The 23,437-nt window shown below is 38.0% G+C and overlaps 1 protein-coding gene across 3 annotated transcripts in view; it reads right to left on the bottom strand.

The window, feature by feature from the left end:
- Positions 1-4,401: 4,401 nt before the first annotated feature.
- Positions 4,402-23,437, bottom strand: part of Ibtk (inhibitor of Bruton tyrosine kinase) — a 56,844-nt gene continuing 37,808 nt past the window's right edge. For all 3 annotated transcript variants that reach the window (XM_090338516.1, XM_090338518.1, XM_090338517.1), the window contains 10 exons: positions 22,877-22,998; positions 22,185-22,297; positions 20,239-20,387; positions 18,246-18,409; positions 16,075-16,167; positions 15,233-15,370; positions 12,754-12,903; positions 7,044-7,115; positions 6,284-6,413; positions 4,402-5,591 (listed from right to left, as the gene is read on the bottom strand). In XM_090338516.1, coding sequence (XP_090194642.1) covers positions 5,460-5,591; positions 6,284-6,413; positions 7,044-7,115; positions 12,754-12,903; positions 15,233-15,370; positions 16,075-16,167; positions 18,246-18,409; positions 20,239-20,387; positions 22,185-22,297; positions 22,877-22,998 — 1,263 coding nt within the window. In that variant the 3' untranslated portion in view covers positions 4,402-5,459. The remainder of the gene's footprint in view (positions 5,592-6,283; positions 6,414-7,043; positions 7,116-12,753; positions 12,904-15,232; positions 15,371-16,074; positions 16,168-18,245; positions 18,410-20,238; positions 20,388-22,184; positions 22,298-22,876; positions 22,999-23,437) is intronic.

The raw sequence follows: 23,437 nt of genomic DNA, 5'->3' as shown, positions 1-23,437 counted from the left end.
TACTTCATTTTTGAAGTACAGGAATGCATTACTTCTAAAAGTAGAACAGAGTCAGATCAGAGTCTTAATACAAACATAACACATTAGTTTTTGGACCTCAGGAAAGTTCATTTTCTCATCTGAAAAATTAAATATAAAAAATTGCTATCAAACTCAACACTATCTCCATAAAAATTAAGTGGTGTAAGCAAAAGTATGCACTTTATTAATGACTTATGGACCAAGGAAAAGTATAAAATATATTAATTTTGGCTACTATGATACAGCTGATTTTGGTGACATATCACTCCGTTTTTCCAGGCTGATTTGCTGAAGAGTTATATTTCTGCATTTGTAGTCTGTACAACTTCACTGAATACTGCTTTGATGAATTTTTTTACTCTCACAATAAGCTATGTTCCTCATAAGAATCAGCAATATCTAGTTCTCAAATTAGGAATTATTATTCCTAATACACAAGCAAGAACTCCAGAGCTTGAAGACATAAAGTGACTCTAATTCCAGAGCTTTTCTAAATCAAATGTCAGTCTGATGCAGAATAATCTCCTAGAGTTTCATTCCTTGGAGATAGTGCTCAAACCAAAGGTGTCATTTATTAAATTTATTAATGACACATTTTAAAAACACGCAGCAAAAATCTTGAGTCTGCAGTGTACATTAGCACAGTACAGATTCCAAGGAGTCTTGCAAAAAGAAGTCTTTGGTTAGCAGCGTTAAAAAGATTAATTTGATCACAGGTTGTTTTTTTTTTTTTTTTTTGTATTAAAGTCAATCAGCATTCCTCCTGGCCAGGGTTCTCATTTTATAGAGATGCCTTGGCGTAGCACACATTGTACGCCAACCTTCGTGTAAAACATCCACTCCTGACACTGCATCTATAAAATGAGAATACAGGAAATGGTCAAATAATCCCTGATGCATGCCTTTAGGTGGGTATGGTGGATCAATAAACTGAACAGTAAGACACCAGGAAGAACTTGTGCAATCAAATGTGTTTTCTCTGCCCTTTGCAACTTCAGCTGAGTCCCTGCATCCCAACGCCCCTGGATTCTGCAGCCATGTAAATGAATGTTTGATGAAGAGTGGTGATCCTCAATGGAAGAACACAAGATAATGGATGTTTGTCTAACACGCAATCAGCCTACAGCATTTCCTTACACAAGTGCTCTGAGTCAAGATTTTGCAGTAGCAGCATCAGAGTACTGAGAAAACCTCAGCTGGTCACCACTGTTATTCATAGAAGAAAAAGATAAATTCGCTTTTTTATTCCAGCTTACTGGCATTTCCATTTCCTGGGGCTGGAAATATGGGATACAGATAGAGAACCATTGATACGTGCAACTAATAACTTGTTTGGGAAATACGTTTAAAGCTCATAAATGACTTCAGTGACATATGAGCTAAACAGCATGTGAAAAAACACAATAGCTCTACATTCACTTTTTCTAAAATTTAAATAAATTCCCATTTGAGCTAAGAACGAAAACAACACTTTGGTATTAGAACAACTTGCAGTAATGCCCTCTGAAATACATTATAAGGCTTCAACTAAGGCATTTAACACAGTCAGGCGAATGTTGCTATAACTTGAACTTAAGATATTTTAATTATTTTTGCATGTTTTGTTAAAATTATCCATCATCCCCTTTTCTTCTATGGTTAAAAAATCAGTTCAAAAAAATTTTATGCTTTCTGTTCATTCAAAAAATCCTTGATTATCACATTTGATTTTGGAAGTTCTTCCTGGAGTCCTACCATTCAGTTTATACATGCAGTGTCTCCATGCCCACCAAAGACACTCATTGTGGATTATTTGACACTTTCTCCTGTTCCTTAAAATACTTACCAACTGGGTTCCTTTTTTTAAAAAAAATACATTGGTATTGGTGACTGAACTGTCTCACCCACTCATGGCTTTTTCACTCAAGGCTGGTACTCTACCACTTGAGCCACGCTTTCACTTCTGGCCTTTTGCTGGTTTATTGGAACAAAGTCTCAGACTTTCCTACCTAGACAAGCTTAGAACCTCTTCCATCAGATCTCGGTCTGAGTAGCTAGGGCAGTGAGCCACCGGTCCAGCTCACACTGAAAGTTTTAATGGCCCTTAGGGCTGCCCACTCACTCATTCACAGGTAAAGGCTGAGAAGGCTCAGTGCTAGGAGGAAGAGGTCTGGTTCGGAGACTCCTTTCAGCTAGGGAACCTCCCAATATAGTGGCTGGGTAGCCAAGCCACTGAAAATGTCAGCTATATCCTATCAGATGTCAGCTTTCTGAACGTTGCCATGCGTCTCTGGGTAGACCCCTGGGCCTGGTGACCCCAAGGCTGAAAACTCCATTTCTTCAACCTCTGTGTTCTTTGCTGGTGGGACAGAGCCCCGGGTGCTTATATGGCTAAAACTCACTTCTGTATAGCCCCCTACACAATCTGTTTGGAACCTTGACCCTGGGGAGTCAGGGATCTTTTCCCTTCCATTTGATCCTGCTCTACAGTCTGTGGACCGTGCTCACTCTGTGGAGTGACTTTTCCCACAGTGGTCCTGCCTTGGAAATGCTCCACCTGATCTGAGATTAAGTGATGTGTTTCTTCTTGTCTTGATGTCTTTCCTGCCACCTTCAAACCAGAAATCCTACTCTACTCCAAACTATCCTCTAAAACCTCCACCAGGCTGTTTCTTTTCAGTCCATCCCTTCAAGTCTTGCTTTCATCCTTTCAAAGTGCAATCGAAGGCAATGTCTTCAGTCTGGTTTATAAAAGGTGTTGCCCTCTATTTCAAATGCCATTTATTTTTAAAGTCTATTTCTCAAATGTTATCAGTCATTCCAAATAGTCAAATTGAGCTCCAGTTAAAGTACATTATAATAAATAAACTCATATCCGAAACAATTTAAAAACTGTATCATTCCTTGGGTGGGGTGTGTGGCCTAGTGTTTGCCTAATACTCATAAAGCCCTGGGTTCAATTCCTCGGTACCCCATATACAGAAACAAAAGGTTGGAAGTAGTGCTGTTGCTCAAGTGATAGAGCACTAATGTTGAGAAAGCTCAAGGACAGTGCCTGGGCCCTGAGTTTAAGCCCCAGCACTACGTCTAAAACCATGAACCAAGGACTGCACACCCCTGGCTCACGGCTCTTAGGCAGCTGTTTCCCAACCAAACTCCAGTCTCTTCTACAAGAGACTGTTAAGACAGGGCTTGTGGTTCTGGCTGGCCTCGAACTTGTGATCCTTCTCTCTCTCCTCCCAAGTACACAATCTTGCCCAGCTCAGTCATCTTGGAATCCACTAACTGTCCAAGCAGAAAGCAAATAAGGTCTTGAGCTGGTATAAATTATAACAGGTTCTTTATAATAAAGTGTGTACTGGATAGTGAGCGGGTATAGTGAGTGGAGAAGTAGAACCAGAGAGAAATCTTGGTCATTCCTTCAGAGGTGGGGCAAGGGGAGGCAGTGGTCCCAGACCAGTCACCTGATAGGACTGTGACCACCCAGGCTGTGACTCAGAGATGTACCACACATGTGGGGAGGAAGACCCAGCAAACCACAGGAAGCTAATGAACATTCCCACTAACATACTGTTAATGCCCCGAATGGCCATGACAGCCAGACTCCATAGGCAAGAGTTGACTGGCAGTCTTAGATTTTGCAAAATTTACGCGTGTTATGCCTCTACACGCCTTTATCCCAGTCTACCCCACAGTGGGGTTTCCTGACTTGAGTGTTAGAATTGCTTAGGCCAACCTTAAAGACCTTGCCAGCCATAGATCATTTAAATTGGCTTCTTCTACATTTTCCTCAATTCCATTTGTTTTTTCAAAGGTCATGGCATTAGAGATGAGGAATGATACTTCTAGAAAGATCTTCATTTTCCTGTGTTTGGGTGGTAGTGTATCAGCTGGCATCTTTGTGGACTCATTTATGAAGTCACAAGGCTTATAATTGGGTTTATCACTCATTTCCTACTGAAAACATTGCTTTTCTCCAGATGGAAGTTTAGATAATAATACTCACTATATCAAACAGACTATAAAATGTAGCTGCTCTGACTATAAATGTAGGTTTGTGAAAGATTACAGCCTCACAGACTGGCTCAGCCCTTCTTCTTCCTCTGCCCACATGTACAAAGACCCCCACGGGTGTGGTCCTGGCGTCCTGGGGGACAGCAAGAAGCTGCCAGTCATAGCACCCTTGGAAACTAGAGATGCCCTGTGTGAAACCACTGCAATGCCAGTAAAACATCATGCAAGTCCGCTCTTTAAATCACTCAAACATACACAGCTTTTGAGGTATTTGGAAAACTGTCAAGTTCTAATATCAGCTTACCAGGATACTGGCTATTAACATAGCATGCCAGGAGGAATTATTAGCAATACAGGATAAGACAGCAAACACACATTAGTAAGAAATGGATCAAGATTGTTTTTTTATTGCACTTTTGCTTACATGCCTGCTGAAATACTGAGTTCCTTTCAGGCACTGTTCTGTGGACTGAATGTCAGCCTCTAAGCACCCTGAGATTCATGCTCCACAAGTGCATCAATCTTCCCACTTCTGCTATGTACTAGAGGGCAGTTTTAACATTCATTTCTTAAAACTTTAAATGCTCCGAAACAAACCAAACAGCACACTGTAAACAAAACAAGGTTTATATGGACGGTACTCACATAATCCAGACTCCTAAACCTTCTGATTATACAGTAGTATAAAGATAGTTGTAAACCAATCTCCTTTCTATCTATTCAAATCTTTTATGTATAATTAAAAATTTGGTTTAGAGCATTTTAACACTCTGACAAAATTGATTCTTTCACAATTAGGCTTTTGTAATGTCTTCCCCCTCCCTACCCAAAGAAGCAATTCACAAAAAATTTTAAAAGCAATTATTATCTTTGATAAAACTGTCTTTCTACTGTAATTGATCACCTACTGTAACACAGACAATATCTTGTCCAAACTGAAATATGGCACTTAAGCAAGCTGAGCCTTCAACAGACCCGACATTAACAGCTTGATGAAAAAAGCAACGAGAACAGAACAGCTGTGGTGGCAAGCTCTGGGAACCGCTGGAAGGGTCAGGACTGAGGCTGCTACTTCAGGCTCAGCAACGTCACAGTGAAAAAGCAGAGTGACAGGTGTGTGACTAAATCTTCTAAATTATTTAGCGCAAATAAAAGTTGCTTTTAATTATCACTCTTCAATGTTACACTTCACTCATCTTTTTAAGATTATTCAGAAGAAACAATCCTATGTAATACTAATCTAGTTTTCTTCAACACATTTCACATACATTACTAAAATCACAATTCTAGTAAACTGTTTTTACTCATTCAAAAACAAACACCTACAGTACAGAAATCCAAGCCTGTCTCATCCTGTCACTCTGTGTAGAGGAAGGGTTAGAGTCTTTCCGCTGTGCTGGTACAGCAGTCGGCACATGGGAAATGGGGCTCGGGTACCCAGGGAGCTAGCACCCATGCTTGTTCCACATGGGCGCTGCCAGTGGCCCCTGCGGTGTCCTTTCCACCATGACAAACTCATCGGGGTTGCCAGAGGCCTCGTAAAACACCATTAACTCCTGTATCGCACGCTCTTCCACCTGGAAAGAGGGAGAGAAAGGAGAAACCAAGCAGGGTATCTCAGCACTCCAGGTTCTCTGGAGGACTCCAATTTCACATGGATACAATGCAGCAGAATTAAATCCCCATGGCAAAGACATACCCAGCCTGAGCCAGAATAATCATATCTGCCCTCTGGAGCCTGCATCTAAGCAGAGAGAAAACTAGTACAAAAGTTCAGGGTTTGAATCCAACTGCCCTAGCCCTAGTGAAATGCTTTCCATAACCTGCCTGGGCTCTGCAGGAGACTATACAACACTCGACACATATCTCCATGTGGCCACGCCCAGCTCTCTAGCATGTCAGCCAAGTCTATGGAAACTGAACATTCCTCACATAGAAATTCCTCATACAGAAATTAACTATAAAGCATTGGGTATTGCCAAATTCTCTATTTACGTCTAACATTAAGAGGTCAAAGCCTGAGAAAGCCAAAATGCATATTTCATCAAAATGTATTAATTCTAATTATCCTGAACACCATTAATCAATACTTAAATGACTGGATATGTCAGTCTAATCTTACATAAAATTTAAATTTAAATTTGGGAAATAAACACACCTATCAAAGATTAGTGTGTGTGTGTGTGTGTGTGTATATATATATACATATATATATATATCCAAAAAGTGAACTGCAGCATGGTTTTTCTTTAGGTTGTATGTCACTTGCCTGAATGAGAGCCAGGGGTTTTTCTCGGCTTCTAGTAAGAGCGGCTTCCTGTTGCAGTTCCTCCTCCACGATGGATGCAAAGGTGACTGGGGCCACGGCAGGGGGCGGAGTCAGAGAAGACAACCACGGGCTGCAACCACAACCACAACCAGCTCATTCACTTCTCCTGTTCTTTTGGTTGTTGGTTGTAGGTCTTGAATTCGGGGCCTGGGCAGTCCCTAAGCTTTGCTACTCAAGGCTAGCCATCTACCACTTTGAGCCACAGCCCCACTTCCAGTATTCTGGAGGTTGATGGGAGGTAAGAGTCTCATGGACTTTCCTGCCTGGGCTGGCTTCATATCAGAACTTCAGATCTCAAGTCTCCTGAGTAGCTAGGATTCCTCTCATTTTTACAATACAAAATTCCCCCCAGAAATACTCTTTAGTAATGCTACTCACACTGGGTAGAAGTGGGGGCTGCAAAAAGCAGCGAGACGGGAATAGTGTGAGTGATGGCCTAGAGGCTCTGCGGAGATTAAAAGTATAGAATGATAAGGGGGAATAAAAGAAGAACTACTAGTTTATTTATATCAGCCTCACTGAGAAAATTTTGGAAAATAACAAAGTAGATTGGAGCAGAATTAATATAACTTGGAATAAAAATCAAACTTTAGAGTATTCAAATAATTCATTCTATTTAAATCATAGTATTTCTGATTTCTTAATATCCTCTAAACTGCTGTTTAGCTTTAGAGGTCCAATGTTATTAAATGAATCTTACTTGGGACTTTCTAGAAGTGGTAAATCTGAAATATGGCTGTCTTCTGGTCCAGGGACAACATGAGCAGCGTTCCTGAAAAACAAACACCAAATCTGAGGATGAAAGCTCTAGTAATATTACTCACTACTCTGATAGCTACCAGAGGAGGAAATGTAAGGCCCTGGCTCAGGTGACAAGTTAATGTGTGCCATCGGGCCTACCTTTAAATTTTAAGTAAAAAAATAGTCTGTAGCTACTTGTGTTAAAAAAAGAAAAAGCCTGTTTTTTTCTAATATTCATAAAGGTTTAATACATAATCAAAGTACAGAAAACTTTTCAAAGAATGTTTTACGTTAGTATTTCATGAATGCAAATTTAGCACTAAGTCTCAAAATACAGAGAAATCAGATAGTTAGCAGTCAAATTTTGTAGGTGATTAACATACTTTGACAAGCTAGAATTCAGATATAACAGGAATTAAAAATATGATTTGTTAAAATTCTTAAGCCAGATGAGGAAAAAACAAAATGTCATGTAACAAACCAAGCACTACCGTTATAAAACCAAAATCAGAACATCTGTCATTTGAGAAGGACTTTGGAGGGAAGAACGGGAAAGCCAAAGATAAAGGGGTAAGTAATTCAGGAAATAGGAAGATCTATAGTAAGTGGAACATATGATTTATTTTTAAAGGAACTATAGGCTGGGAGTCTGGCCTAGCGGTAGAGTGCTTGCCTAGCATGCACAAAGACCCTGGTTCAATTCCTTGGTATCACATACACAGAAAACACTGGAAGTGATGCTGTGGCTCTTGTGGTAGAGCTCTAGCCTTGAGAAAGCCCAAGGACAAGTGTTTAAGTCCTGAGTTTAAGCTCCAGGTATGGCAAAAAAAGGGGGAGGGGGGAGAAAAAATTTAGAGCTACAGATTTTTTGATTTATCAAATACTCTCAACAATGAGCAAATGGAAGTCTGTATGAGCAGAATAAGACTTAAAATATCGACTTGCTAATTTGTTTACACATAATTTACTGGGCATGTGTCAGTACTGTGGAAGATGATAAAAAAAAAGATCAAGCTAATTAAAACTTAACTCCGACCCTCCAAAAAATTTTGAAAGACTTTAAATATTCTATATTTTCTTTATTTAAGCAACAGTAAATAAAAATGTAGGAGAGTACGTATTATTAGAAAGTGAGGGGTCACAAGAGAAACTTAAGAGACAGGTAAGGGAGCAGTATAGCCAAGGGCCTTCACAGAAGACAGATAACTAAAGTGGATAGAAGCTCTGAAGTAGAGTTCTGATTATACAAATACATGGAGAATTGTCAAAAATTTTGATGGTTCATGTGAAAGCAAGCTATTTTCATTCAATAAAGTGAGTGAGGAAGAAATTTAAAAGTGAAATAAAGACACAAACAATAAAGACCAGACTATAAGATTCACTGAAAACAAATATCTGGTCTAGATATATGGACAAACAAGTTTAAAGGCGAGCTAAAATACATTCATGTACATTATCTCTTTTAATCTTTGTGATAATCTGTGAAGAAAATACACTATTTTCATTATTCAAATTAGGAATCTAAGGTTAACAGAATCAAATATGAATGTGCCTGACTCAAACTGAGTTAATAAGTAGCAGAGAGATAATTCAAATTGGGATTTTTCACTCAGAGCAGAGAATGTCTTCTATAAGAACACAGATGCCTTGTTTCTATTATTACAAACATGCTATTCATTCTATTCTACTTCAAATTTCTCTGTCTTAAAAACAGAAAAGGCTTGGAAATAGAAGCCAAGTGGCCACTGGCTAACACTCTAATCACTGCTTCTCAGGAGGCTGAGAACCAAAGTTCAAGGCCAGTCTGGGCAGACAACACATACTTATCTCCAATTAGTGAAATTAAAAAAATCTGGAAATAAAATGGGACCACGACATGTGAAAGGGTATCAATGTGTGGGAAATAAGGCAACATTTATCTGGCAAATACCATGTAACCCTTCTATTAATTACAATAAAAAATATATTAAAAAAAAATCTGGAAATAGGGTGTGGCTCAAGTGGTAGAACACCAGCCCCAAAGAAAAAACTAAGAGTGCAAGACCTGGAGTTCAAGTCTCAGTAATGGCCAAAAAGGTACTTAAAACAAAACCAACTAACCAACCAAACAAGGATCTTCTCAATCTGTGCATGTGTGTGTACATGTGCGTGTGTATAAACTGGAGTGTGAATCAGGGTATCTCCTCACAGCCTGTTCCTCTGTCACTTGGGATGTCTCTGGTGTCTTTGGCCTTGGTATTGGTTTTGAGGAGTGTCTCACTTTCTGGGCTATAGTTCTTCTACTGATCCTTTCCTGTGTGGCTGGAGTTCCAGTCCCCTGCCATCATGTTCAGCCACTGGACAAGAAGTGGTCTCACCACAGTCCCCAATCTATTCATCTCCCAAGTAGCTACAACTGCCAGCCTGCACTCCCTTTCCTTCCTTTCTTTTTTCTTTTTTTAAAAGAGTGGCTCTGGATCAGCTTCTTTCCCCTCCATAAAGAACTTCATCACTAGTACAAAGTGGCTTCACACTGTTTTATTATGGCTCATCCATGGCCTTGTGATCTCATCCATACAATAATACTACATTGCAACTTCACTCTTATTCTCATTTAACTTATATATATGTGCATTTGGATTTATCAAGTAATTCAAATCCAGTTAAGGCTGGGCTTGTGTATCCTATTTTCATACACATTCAGCAGAGGAAAGTAAAATGTGCTGCCAGTAAGTATACCAAGACTTTGTGAATAAACAGCTTTCTCTGCCTACAATGTTTACATTTCCTTTGTTATGAAAGCTAGCTCTTTACTTATATACTTACTGTGGTGAAATAGAACTCTGGAGTGTGACTGGCAATACCAAACATAGCTGTTAAAAACAGGAACAACCATAGCCCTGAGCTATTGACTCCTCCCATTTAACCTTCCAAGCAGCTTACTGCCAGTTCCCACAATCAAGACTACTAATGCTGCAGCACACTCTAGTGATCAGCTACAGAACCACAGAGCCTTTAGAGTTTGTTTCGGAATAGCAACTAATCTAAGGAAAAATTTAATAATTAACAAAATTAACATTAACTTAATACAGTAAACAAGAAATTTCAAAAAATAAACTTAATTTTCAGAGTTTTAAATTTATAAACTGAGATATGTCAAAAAACAAATGTTATTTGAAACTAGCTACAGTTTGCACACATTTACTCATGTGGTTTTTTACCAAATTTTCACTGGGGGCCCAGTCCTTGCTAGGAACCATTCCAAGCACTGGTGACAGATATTCTCCTGGCTCTCAGGGAATCTGTGGTTAAGTGCCAAGACATGAGAATACTACCAATGGGCAAATGTTAAGCTATAAAAGATAGCCAGGCACCAGTGGCTCAGGCCTGTGATCCTAGCTACTCAAAGAGCTGAGAACTGAGAATCACACTTTGAAGCCAGATAGTACACACAAATTCAGGAGACTTTTTATCTCCAACAAGCCAGCAAAAACAAATCAAACTGGGGGTGAGCACAAGTGAAAGAGCATCGTTCATAAGTAAAAAGGCCAATCATGAGCACAAGGTCCTGAGTTCAACCTCCAGTTTCCCTGGCACAGACACAAAAGTTGTAGGAGGAATAATGGGTTTCTGAGCCACTAAAGGAAGTCAGACTTCTCTAAACCATGACTGAATGTGAAAGAGTCAGAATTAGTAAAAGGGAAAGAGAAAGAAATAAAATATATTTGGGAACAATGAGGAGGCCAGCAGGCTACAAGAGAAAAATCATATTGAAAGATAAAACTTCAGGGCCGGGAGTTTGGCCTAGTGGTTAAAGTGCTTGCCTAGCATGCACGAAGACCCGGGTTCAATTCCTTGGTACCACATACATAGAAAAAAGCCGGAAGTGGTGCTGAGGCTCAAGTGGTAGAGCTCTAGCCTTGAGAAAGTCCAAGGACAGTGCTCAGGCCCTGAGCTCAAGCCCAGGACTGGCAAAAAAAAAAAAAAAAAAAAAAACAACTTCATGGGTGGCAGGATTCATGGAGCTCTCAAAGGTTTAATTCCAAATCTGATGAAGGCTTCTCAAAAACTAAAAAACCATGTGACCCTGTTAGATCACTCTCTCCTGGTCAGAGATGTAAAGAAATTTAAGACATCACACACTAGACATACTGGCAATCCTATGTGTGTAACAGCACTGTTCACAATAGTTTACAACAACAGAATCAGTCAACATGTTCATCAGCTGATGAAGATGCAAAATGTGCTATCAGCACACATGGATTATTGGTCCTATTAAGAAGGATGCATGGCCCAGAGCATGGCCTAGTGGTAAAATGCTTGCCTACCATGCATGAAGCTCTGGGTTCAATTCCACATACACAAAAAAAGACAGAGGTGGTGCTATGGCTCAAGTGGTAGTGAACTAGCCTTGAGAAAGCCCAAGGACAATGCCCAGTCCCTGAGTTCAAGCTTCAGAACTAGCAAAAAAAAAAAAAAAAAAAAAGGATTGCTTGCCAGAAAATATATGAAACTTGAAATTATTGTGCTACGTGAAATATGCTAGATCAAGACACTGAGAAAAACAAACCATGGGTGCTGTCTCTCATATGCATAATCTAGACCCTAAAAAATGAACAGCACTGGGCATGATGGCTCACACCTGAAATCCTAGCTACTCAGGAAGCTGAGATCTGAGGATGGCAATTCAAAGTCAGCCTGGACAGTAAAGTCCTTGAGAGTCTTATCGCCAATTAACCCTTGGAAAACCAGAAGTGGTGCTGTGGCTCAAGGGGTAAGGTGGTAGACTTGAGCTTGAGAGCTCAGGTACCCAGAGTTCAAGGCCCACGACCAGAAAACAAACAAACAAATAAATAATTGTGTAAGGGTTAAGATTGAGGGATTGAGGGAGATGAGGGGGAGGGCAAAGGGGAGTGAACACAATCAAAGTGCTTCATATTCACATATGGGAACAGCATAAAACTTGTTAATAAAAATTGCTCTCACAAGTGGAGAGAAGACACAGAAGAAGAGTGAACACTACAGGGGGTGAATGTAATCCAAGTACATTATATGTGTACATGGAAATATCACAATAAAATTCCCTATTTTATTGAAACTGAAAAAGAAAAAAAGAATAAATAAAGAGCTAGATTATTCTCCCTCTAGAGATGGCCTGCTTTCCGTCTTTCCTAATAAACTTCCCTGCCACTTTCACTACAAAAAAAAAGGGGTGGGGGGGGGAGAAAGAGAAGAGAGAAGAGAAGGGAGAGAGGAAGGAAGGGAAAAGGGAAGTATGATGCAAAACTAATTTCTCAAAATAAGAAAGGCTGAAGTCAGGAAGTAGAGCTGTGGCTTAAGCAGTAGAGTGCTAGCCTTGAGCAAAAGAAGCTCAGGACAAAGCTCAACTCCGGAGTGGGGAGAGGGGAGGGGAGGGAAAAAAGAAGGAACACGGAAACTTCTGCAAATGATGATTACACTGTCTTGAATAAGACAAAGATTTGGAGGGTATAGATGACATGACAAAACTTTGAATTTTATTTCAAATGCATGCATAATACTAGCTGAGGTAAACTGGTATTTTTTTTAAAGAGGAAGAAAATATGCTAACTTTAACTCTGAATGTGTAATCTGCTTCATAAAAGTTTAAAAATTATTTCAGAGAAGACTACAGCATAGAAAATATTTAAGTTTTAAGTTTACTTGGTTACCTTACAACTTTGGAAGACTGAGAACTTTCAATTCCTTTAAAACAAACTTTTCTGACATGGTCTCCTGAACTATGGCCAGTAACAGACTTTTTTTCTTCTAGCAAGAAATCCCGGAATGACTTGGATGAAACTGAATGCACAGGAGAGGCCCTGTAAAACAAAGGAGAGATCATGCATTAAAATCCATTTTGAGGATTGGAGGCATGGCTCAGTTGGTGGAGTAATAGCCAATGAATGAGTTTGAGTCCTGGTCTTGTACACTACAGAACACAAACCCAAAACTTTATAAAAATATATAATGCAATTTTCTATATGAGTTTGATTCTTGCTGTAAAAATGAGAAGAAAACAATGAGCTAGGTGCCAGAGGCTCATGCATGTAATTTTAGCTGTTCAGGAGGCTAAAATCCAGAGGATCATGGTTCAAAGCCAGTTGGGGCAGAAAAGTTTCAGAGACTCCATCTCCAAAATAGCAGAAAGGTAGCCAGAGATGTGGCTCAAGAGTAGAACAGCAGCCAAGCAAGCAAGTACAGACAGCACAGAGCCATGATACCCTACATTCAAACGCCAGTACTCCAAAAACAAAAGAAAGAAGGAACAGAGGGAGGTAGGAAAAACAAAAAGGAAATAAAGATGTCAGAGTTAGCCATGTTATTAAAGTAGTTAGTGTAACTATTCTTTGAATAACAAAAAATATACTAAGAATGACTTAAGGAACAGGCATATCTTTTTAGCTCCATCAAATGGAGCTAAAAAGAAAACAAAGTGTTATTTCAAGACTTGTAACACAATGTTTAAAATACAAATTTACTTGGAAAAACTTAGCAGACTCAACAGTGCATTCACAAAATGAAGCTTCTGAATCTTACGGAGAAATGCATAAGAAAACTTTAGCCAGCCTGGTGAGCTGTGGGACTCAGAAGGCTGAGGGTGTGACTGAAACAGAAGCCAAAAACTCTCCCACCTTTGATGGGAGACATGAAAGTCTTGGGAGGATGACAGTTTAGTTCACACCATTTAAGAAAACTTAGTCTTTTCTTTAGAAAACCTAGCAGACAATCACCAGGCCCCAAAGGACAAGGAAAATGCCAGGAGCCATGGCCACCCCTGGTCGGAGGCATGGGCACTCCAGCACAAGGGACAAGGTATGCAGAGAACAATGAACACACATCAGCGTCCATCAACAGACACTTCAAACTGCCCACTCATCAAATTATGTGGTATAATTTTTATTTCTGATTGGTTTCTTTTTTCAATATTATATTGCTGAGATTCAAACACATCTCTTTATTCAGTCATAATGCATTTTTTTAAATCACTGTAAATGTTCTAGTATTTTAGAAAAGTCTTATTTATTTACTGCTGACAACCAGGTTGTTACTAGTTTTAGCTATTATAAATGATAAGAACAGGGCCTCGAGTTTGGCCTAGCATGCACGAAGACCCGAGTTTGATTTCTCAGAACCACATATATAGAAAAGGTGGAAGTGGTGTTGTGGCTCAAGGCGGTAGAGCTCTAGTCTTGAGTTCAAGCCCAAGGACAGTGTTTAGGCCTTGAGTTCAAGCCCCAGGACTGGCAAAAAACAAAACAAAATAAAACAAACCCGATAAGAACATTCTTACACATGTTGCCGACATACATGTACACTTTTGTTTGTTCATTGGGAAGTGGTACCAGGTCTGAAGTAAAGTTCCCTAGGCCCTCACTTAGCTTCCCTGTTAAGCTGTCTTCTAAGAAACCATGCTTCTGCTCCTACTCCTGATGGATACATATTTCGTACATGGATCTATGACACCAGAATAGAATACTATAAAAAAGGCACCACTAGCCAGACACTGGCGGTTTTCTGCCTATAATCTTAGCAACTCAGGAGGTTATGATTTGAAACAGTCTGGGCAGGAAAGTCGGTGAGACTTATCAATAAACCGTACAGACACAAAAGCGGAATTGTGATTCAAGTAGTAGAGTACCAGTTGTGAATTTACAAAACAAACAAAAACTCACATATTCCCTTCCCCACATCAATAATAAATGAGTAAAAAAAACATTTCCATGGATATAAAATCTCCAAAACTCTTATCAGAAAACCACTGGAGTCATAGTACTTGGAAATAAAGAACAAGCCAGACAGAAGGCAGAAGACAGGAAACAAGACTGGGCACTAGAGGAAGACAAGGGAAATCCCCAAGGTGCCAGCTGGGAAGTCATGTGAGCAAGGGAAGGGATAGGACAGATACCAAGAGAAGACAACATATACACCTGAAAAGTAATCGAACCACTAAGTCCTTATCAATATATTCAAAAGTAGAACAAGAACAAAAACAGAAAAAGTCATTGTTTCCCAAGTTCTAATGCTTAACAACAAGTAGAGAATGAGATATTTTAAGACTTTAACAGAAGCCAGTTTATAAACATACAAGTCAAGAACCATCTTAAGCTGCCAGCACTATGTCAATTTTAATAAAAACGAAAATCATACCATGCAGGTTTGGGGGATTTTGAAGGCGCAGTTAAAACTGCTTCCATGCCACTGGCTCCCGAATTATTTTCTTTGGTAGTCAATGCAATCATTTTTCGCTGCTTTTGGGAAAGCTTAACTCCATGGGAAATTACTTTTCTAAAAATTCAATTACAATAAACAAATTAGTCCACTGGTTTCACTAATTCTGAGAAAGCCTATTTTATAAAGAAATCATTTGGAAGTGGTGCTGTGGCTCAAGGGGTAGGCCAGTAGCCTTGAACAGAAGAGCTCAGGGACAATGCACAGGCCCAGACTTCAAGTCCCATGACTGACAAAAAAAAGAAAGAAATCATTTGCTAAAAATGAAATTAAACCAATTTGTATCATTTTTGCTTAATGAATGTTTTTAGATAATGGTATTTCCTATTTATCTGTTGTGATTTTACTATTTGGGGATCAAATTGTTCACAATTCCAACAGTCTGATAATATCAGTCTACATTATAAATGATCAAGTAATAGCTAATAGATATATCACCTACATATCATACTTTTCAAGAGGAGCTTCAACCACAAACCCAAATCTTTAGATTTTGTTCAGAAATAGATTACAATGACCATTTAGAGTCAAGTTTATAGCATGTAATCTGTATTCAGCAAGAGCTGGTCTACCAATTCAATCTTTACTACATGTTTAAATAAAGGTTATACAGGTTAGATTAAGTGTAAACTGGCTTATAACTATTAGAATAAATGCAAAAGAATAATGGGAAAGATCCAGGAGCCTTTTCTAGTTCTTCAAGGAAAAACAAAAAACCAGTAGTATATGGCTTCCTTTTTTTTCATGATGCTTTAACCGACCCTAAATTTGATTTTGGTGTAGCTCCACATTTTTGTCTACTTTCTTCTATTTCCATGATGGTTCTGAGATCCACAACAGGAGGACTGACAGGACTAAAACAAAGAAAAAAAAATTACTTTATAAAGCATTTGATTACCTACTAAAGTAAACCCCAGAAATAACTGAAACTCAAATTACATGTAGAATTGATAATATAATTTTGATTTGTCAGCCATAGCCCCTTTCAATCAAAAAGCGCATTTGAATGATAGCTACTTTTATTTATGCATACACAGTAACAATGACTATATAACCAAACTAATAAACTTACATGATATTCCTAGAATTCTTTTACTAAAGAAATAAAAGCTAAACACTTAAAGACAAATTTGGAATGTTATTTAAATTAGGCAAAAAGAATTCATTAAAGATCTAATTAGATTTTTATCCTTCGGGATGCATGAAGCTTAAAATTGTATTCCTCCCAATCTATTTTAACAAATAAAGTTCTTACTACTACATTAAGCAAAAACACATTCATTAGAAAACTGGAGGATATTCTACAATACTGGAGGCTTTCTCAAAGTGATGTATCATAAAAACATACTCCTATGATGGTTAGAAATAGTTTCTTATCTAATGAAATCCTCAATACAGTTATAAGTAAATCACACTGACATATTCAAGGGTGTCCTGTTATTTTGTTTCCTTTTAGTTGTAAATCCCACTCTTTATTCTTGCTAGGTAATACTTCAGAGTGAATGTAGGAATGTTTATATATGCATTAATATTGACAAGAGTGACCCTTATTGATGGCAGGTACTGAAATAGACAAACTACATTGCTACCAAGCTATATCAAGTTGCTTAGGTAACATGCTTAAGGGTATTCTAACACTGGTAACTAGAAGACATTTCCATTGTAACAAGCTGCCTATGCTCCAATTTGTTTACTTAGAATAGCAAAATACCTGAGGCTAATTTCTGAACAACCTTTAGACCATGAAGTAATACTGTGGTATTTGTTCTAACTGTGGGAAACAGCATATGTCAAAAGAATTATACAAATGGTTCTAATGACCATCAGCCGTCAAGCTTCAGTTTTAGCAGGTCATCACTGTGGGACATGCATCAAGACCAACAGCAAGAACAAGACTATTCTACTCACAACTAACTACATCTACACTTGATATTGCTATACACAGGAAAAGCCATATCTCTTGGCAAAGCCAAGAGATAGTATAATCTCAGTGGATATCCTCAGAAAATTACCTGTGAAAGCCAATACATTCTTTTTTTATTTTTTTGCCAGTCCTGGGTCTTGAACTCAGGGCCTGAGCACTATCCTTGGGCTTTCTCAAGGATAGTGCTCTACTACTTGAGCCACAGCATAATTTCTAGCTTTTTCTGTGTGTGTGGTACTGAAGAATCAAACTCAGAGCTTTGTACATGACATGCTAGGCAAGCACTTTACCACTAGGCTAGGCGCCCAGCTCCAGGTCAATACATTTTGTAAAATTTTAAGCACCCTTTAAGGTGTTGCAAAACATGAATTAAGCAAACAAATGACAAAAAAGTCTTTCCAAGAGGGATATGGAAAGTCACTATTGCTTTTGAATTTTATTTAATTTTTAATTTCAACCTATAAAAATATATATACTCATGAGATAGCCCGTGGTGTTTCCATACATGTCCACATTGTACAATGTTCAATACGAAAGTAAAGCCATCATCTCAAATACTTCATGGTGAAAATAAACTTTCCATGTCTACTTTCATTTATTTTGTAATAAATTAATGAATTAAGATTGCAATGAATTAAGAAGATCAGAACTTTCTCCTAACTACAACTAGCACCTTTACTAACCCTTAGCTCCCTCTAGGAGATGCTTTAACTAATATGTATTAATTAAGAAGAAAATGAATCAATAAGTCACACATAAACACACACATATCATACATAAAGAGATTTTCAGAGTAAGTAAAACTACAGCATTTATTATTTGTTATTCACAGACTTAATACACAGGCAACAACTTTTTCTAGGGAGTAGAGAGAGACCTATTTTTATAGAAGGTTAGAAATTTGCATGCATACAGTAATTCTGTGTATTAGAATAAATATTTTAGTGTCAATGACTGACCCCTGGATGGGAATGCCTCAGGAGTACAAAACAAAGTGAAAAACCTTACCTGAAGGAGCCGGAAACCCAATTGGAAGAACTCGTGGTGTCAGTCCTGTTGCTAGGAATGGACTGTGGAGCCGTCATTGGAAGCCCTGACAATTTTTCCCATGACTTTAAATCTTCCCTAGTATATACAGGAGGGGTACCATTACTATAAGGTTTAATTTTCCCCTGTGGGAAAGAAAAATAAATTTAAAAAGTTAGGAATGGCAGGCTCTATTTCAGTGGTTAACATACATAGCCACCAGTGCCCAGCTACTAAAATCTCATCAAAATAAATCACCTAGCATTTTCAATTTACATTTTATAGTTAATCACTTTAACCAATACTTAAACCACATCACTGATGATAATTTAGCTTGAAGAATAATCTGTAGGGTATTAAGCATAGGTATTAAATTCCTATCTAGTGGTGCTATGGCTCACTGGTAGAGCACTAGCCTTGAGCTGAAGAACTCAGGGACAGCACCAAGGCCCAGAGTTAAGCCCCACGACCAATAACAAAAATAATTTACTTTAGCAAGATATCGGTGGTTCATGCTTATAATCCTAGCTACTCAGGAGGCTGAGATTTGAGGATCATAGTCAAAGCCAGCACAGACACTAAAGTCCCCGTCAGACTCCTATCTCCAATTAACCACCAGAAAACTGGAAGTGTCGCTGTTGCCCAAGTAGTAGAGTGCTAATCTTGAGTTGAAGAGCTCAGGGACAGCACCCAGGCTCAGAGTTCAAGCCACATGATTGACAAAAGAATAATCAGAAAAACATAAATTCCTATTCATAAAAATAAAATGCTAAAAAACAAATGCTGCTCAAATTTAAAATTAATGTCCAGGACATTAAATAGAAAAGAGAATGAAATTTCCTGTAATTGTAAATATAGTAAAAATATTCTGAATTAAAATCAAAGAACAGTGGACCCTGAAGCTACTCAGTTAAGGGGTGCTTATGACTCATATCAGTAATCCTAGCTACTCAGGAAGCTGGAGGACTGCAACTTAAGTCAGACCAGGCAAAAATGTTTGAAAGACTCCAGCTCCAAAATAACCAGAAACAAGTGGGCTGAAAGCAAGGTCAATTGGTAAAGTAAATAAGCAAGGCGATTAAGGGTGAGGCCCAGAAATCAAGCCTCGGTACCAGCCAAGGAGAAAAAAAAAAAGAGTCAAGTAAGGTGCTAAATGGTCTTTGCATTGCCAGGGTAGTCTTCTGGTACTTCAAGACTTATCTTGCAACAACTGCCTTCTATAATCTTCTATGTTACATTAAAAAACAAACAAACAAAAAATCAAACCTTGAGGTGGCCTAGATTAGAATTAATTGATTCTACCTCTTAATAAGCTAGACATTTCCACTGTTAGTGACTAAGGACTGTGAAACAAAATGTTAACTGATGTCTCCCCAAGAGTTACTCAGACTAGGAATATTTCAGCTCAATTATACTGGATTCAAAGTACTCAGTCTTCCCAAACTGTTCTGTCTAATCAATACCATGAAAGAAAAAGACTACATATTGAGATGTGACTTATTTTCAAAATCTACGTGGACTGACATTTCCTTAAATATATTTCAGTGATTTAACCACACATATATTTTATGTCAACATTTTATATAAACATTATATTTCATTTACAGAAATAATATTAACAGGGTGGGGGTGAGGAAAGTGGGAGAAAAACATGGGAAGGGGTATCAATGTTGAAGAAGTAATGTTCCCACTACCAGGAGAATGTAACTGTAACCCCTCTATCTATCACCTGGCAATAAAATACAATTTAATATATACATATATGTAAACATAGTGTAACCAAAAAAGAAATATTAATGAAGAACTCAAAACCATAATGGTCACATGGATGTGAGAAAACTAACACTACGTAATTTCATGCTTTCATATATCAAGGAAAGTATTTTATGTCACATCAAATATAATGAAAATCTAAAGGTAACTTGTCTTTGGAAGTAAACACTAAAGGTAAAAAGGCTTTGTTTACAAAACAAACCTCCATGTTTTCTGAATGAAAGCCTGCAGTGAAATCGGGGGACTGTAACCCCCTCGGGCTGCCCATACCAGCATAGCTTCCTTCAGAGTCTGATGTCAACAGTTCCGGAAGAGATTCCACAGAATTGGTCTTACCAGACTTCAACAATCCTAAGTCATGAACAAAGAAAGAAATAAGCATTAAACATACATGTATTATAGTCAAGAGGCACAAAACAACAGTTTTCTGTTCTACTCCAAGTCATTCCAACAGAAGTAACCGACGATAAAAGTACTTATAACAGAAAATCATTCCAGGTAATGCCTTACTGCATAGATGAACACACCTCTCATTTCCAAAAGCCACAATGCAGTCTCATGTTTTATCTGACAAAAATATTGGAACTTTAGAAGGTTTAATATAGATCAGACAGATGTGGCCTGTAACACACACAGCCTACACGTTTTAAAACTGCAATACAAAATGAAAATGTGTCTTAGGAGATGGTTCTAAATAAGAGACATGAATAAGAAAAAGCAATGTTAACCCTGACAATGGATTCTATTTTTAAAAGATTAAAACAAAAAAAGGCTATATCAATTTTTTTTAATAATTAGGGAGACATGGATATAAAATGTAATACTAGGTAGTACTGGTAAATTACATTAACTATCTTAGGCATGATACTCTGCTGATACTCTGGTTGTACAGAAGAATGTTCTAATTCTCAAGAGATTCATATAAAACATGAATTCATATAAAAATATTAGAGACAATGCCTACAATTTATTGAGTGAATGAAAAGGTCAAGCCTATAATCATAGCTACTCAGAAGGCTGAGTTCTAAAGATCATAGTTCGAAGCCAGCCTGGGCAGAAAAGTCTGTGAGACTCCTACCTCCAACAAACTACTCAGAAAAGGCTGGAAGTGGCACTGTGGCTCAAGTAGTAGAGTGCTAGCTTAGCACAGAGACTCAAAGACAGTGCCCAGGCTAAGTTCAGGCCCCAAGACCAGCAAAAAAAGTCTCTCTCTCTCTCTCTCTCTCTCTCTCTCTCTCTCTCTCTCTCTCTCTCTCTCTCTCTCTCTCTCTCTCACACACACACACACACACACACACACACACACACACAAATACAGACAAGAAAAAACTAATGTAAGGAATTAAAAATGAATCTGAATAAAGAGTATACACACTTGCATGTTATTTTTCTTCTTTTCAGTAAATTAAAAGATTGAGAACAATTATATAACCTTTACTTCCAAACTTTACTTGGCTCACAATAATGCCTTGATACAAAACGTGCTGTATTCTACTACTAGAGTCTTTGTATATATAAATGGCCTCTCCTTGGAGAAATGACAAATTTTAACTGATTTAACATAATACTATCCCTTCTATACTTTGCGCACTTCTAATCCTCAATGCCACTGGACAGGTTGGTCATTCTAAAAACATGTAGTCAAACATTATTTTAAAATTTACCAATGGCTGCCCACAATCATTAGAATAAAATCCAAATTCCATAAAGTACCTCCAAAATCTGACATTATCAAACCTGACTCTATCTGGACTTACACTATGCAGCCAGGCCAGGCTACACTATATATGCTAATGATGCTCGGCTAACTCTATGATCTCTAGGCTAAACGTCACTCCCTTTGTTAGGACATCCATCTTCATATTTATCTCTTCATTCTTCAAGATCTACCTTGAGTATCACGTTGCTTTAAGAGGTTCTCTTTGATCTCAGATTACTTGGAATACCTCTTCTGAGTGGCCAAAGAAAATGTCAGAGTACTTATCACAGTATGTTAGCATTTTCTGTAGCCTTGTAAGAACTATCTTCTATTTCAGTAGCCCCAGAAAGCAGCATATGATAGTATTTAATCATGTTAGAGGAATTAGAAAATAAATAGAAACATCAAAGACCAGAAGTGAAAATGTATGCTGAAAACTTCCCACTGACCTGTGGATGGCAGGCTCTGAATAATATCTGAAAGGTTGTAACCGCCAGAACTATCTGAGCGTTTACGTGGCTTCTTTTTAGCTTTAGCTTTTGCTTTCTTAAACATAGTTTCCCTAGGAAAAAGCAAATGTTAAAGTGTTTTTTTTTTTTTTAATGAATTAAGTTAGAAAAATAATGCATGTTAGTGAACAAAAAAGTGTTGTGGACAAACACAGGTAGGGTCTAGTGGCAGCAGCGAATGGTTTCACTGTGCGCTTGTTTTAAACCTAGATTTCAAAAGAAAGTTTGAACACCAAGATGGCATAAAGGAAAATACTCTGGAAAACAAAACACTGACTTGTGCCACAGTAGGCACTAAAGAGACACAAACCATTAACACCTCCACATAACTGTATGTTCCCTTCCTAGGCTCTCTGCCCCAGAGCATCTTTTTCCATAAGCTCAGCAGGTCTGGGAGAGGAGTGTAAGATCAGTGTATTTGCACAATCTGTCTAACCTGATCACTGTATGATACTTTTCACATTTATACTTTATGTACAATAAATATTACTTTGCCTTAAACCAAAACTACAAAAGAACATAAATATTTATTGTGTTGGAATTCCTCAATTTATTATTCAAATGCAAATAAGTTTCATGTATCCCAAGCAGCAATAAGAGGAAGGAAGACAGAAAGGAAGAAAAGAACTTACGAATAATTTTGTTCCACACTTATTTCTTCTTTCAAGAAGACATCCCCATCTTCTACTTCCAGATAACTAATATCCGGTCCTTCTTGATATGGTGTAATGATTCTCCTATCCATTGCTGGAATCTGCGTAATTAAAGTGCCACATTCAAATACACAATTTCTAAAGACTTCACAAAGTAGACAAAAAATATCATTCGTTTTAGAATAGTGACATTAATGGGGGTGGGGGAGAGGGAAATGGGGACCAAGACATGAGAAAGGGTATCAATGTATGTGAATTAATGCATCTGGCGAATATAATGTAACCCTTCTATTAATTACAATAAAAAATATACGAAAAAATATATATTTATTACATTTAAAAAAAGAATAGTGACTAACTGCAAAGGCTCTATAATGCATAATGATTTTCTAAATTTAGAAAAGAAACTTATTTTCATTATATCACTAATATCCAGTAATAATGCCAAAAACAAAACATCTGCCCTGTGCTGGTGGTGGGTCACGCCTGAAGTCCTAGCTGCTCAGGAGGCTCAGATCAAAGGATTAAGATTTGAGCGTT

This window comes from Megascapheus bottae, chromosome 8, assembly GCF_031878675.1.
Source record: "Megascapheus bottae isolate mThoBot1 chromosome 8, mThoBot2.hap1, whole genome shotgun sequence".
NCBI classification, from domain to species: domain Eukaryota; kingdom Metazoa; phylum Chordata; class Mammalia; order Rodentia; family Geomyidae; genus Megascapheus; species Megascapheus bottae.
Note: the sequence above shows the minus strand (reverse complement) of the source record. Positions and strands in the feature narration are given on the sequence as shown.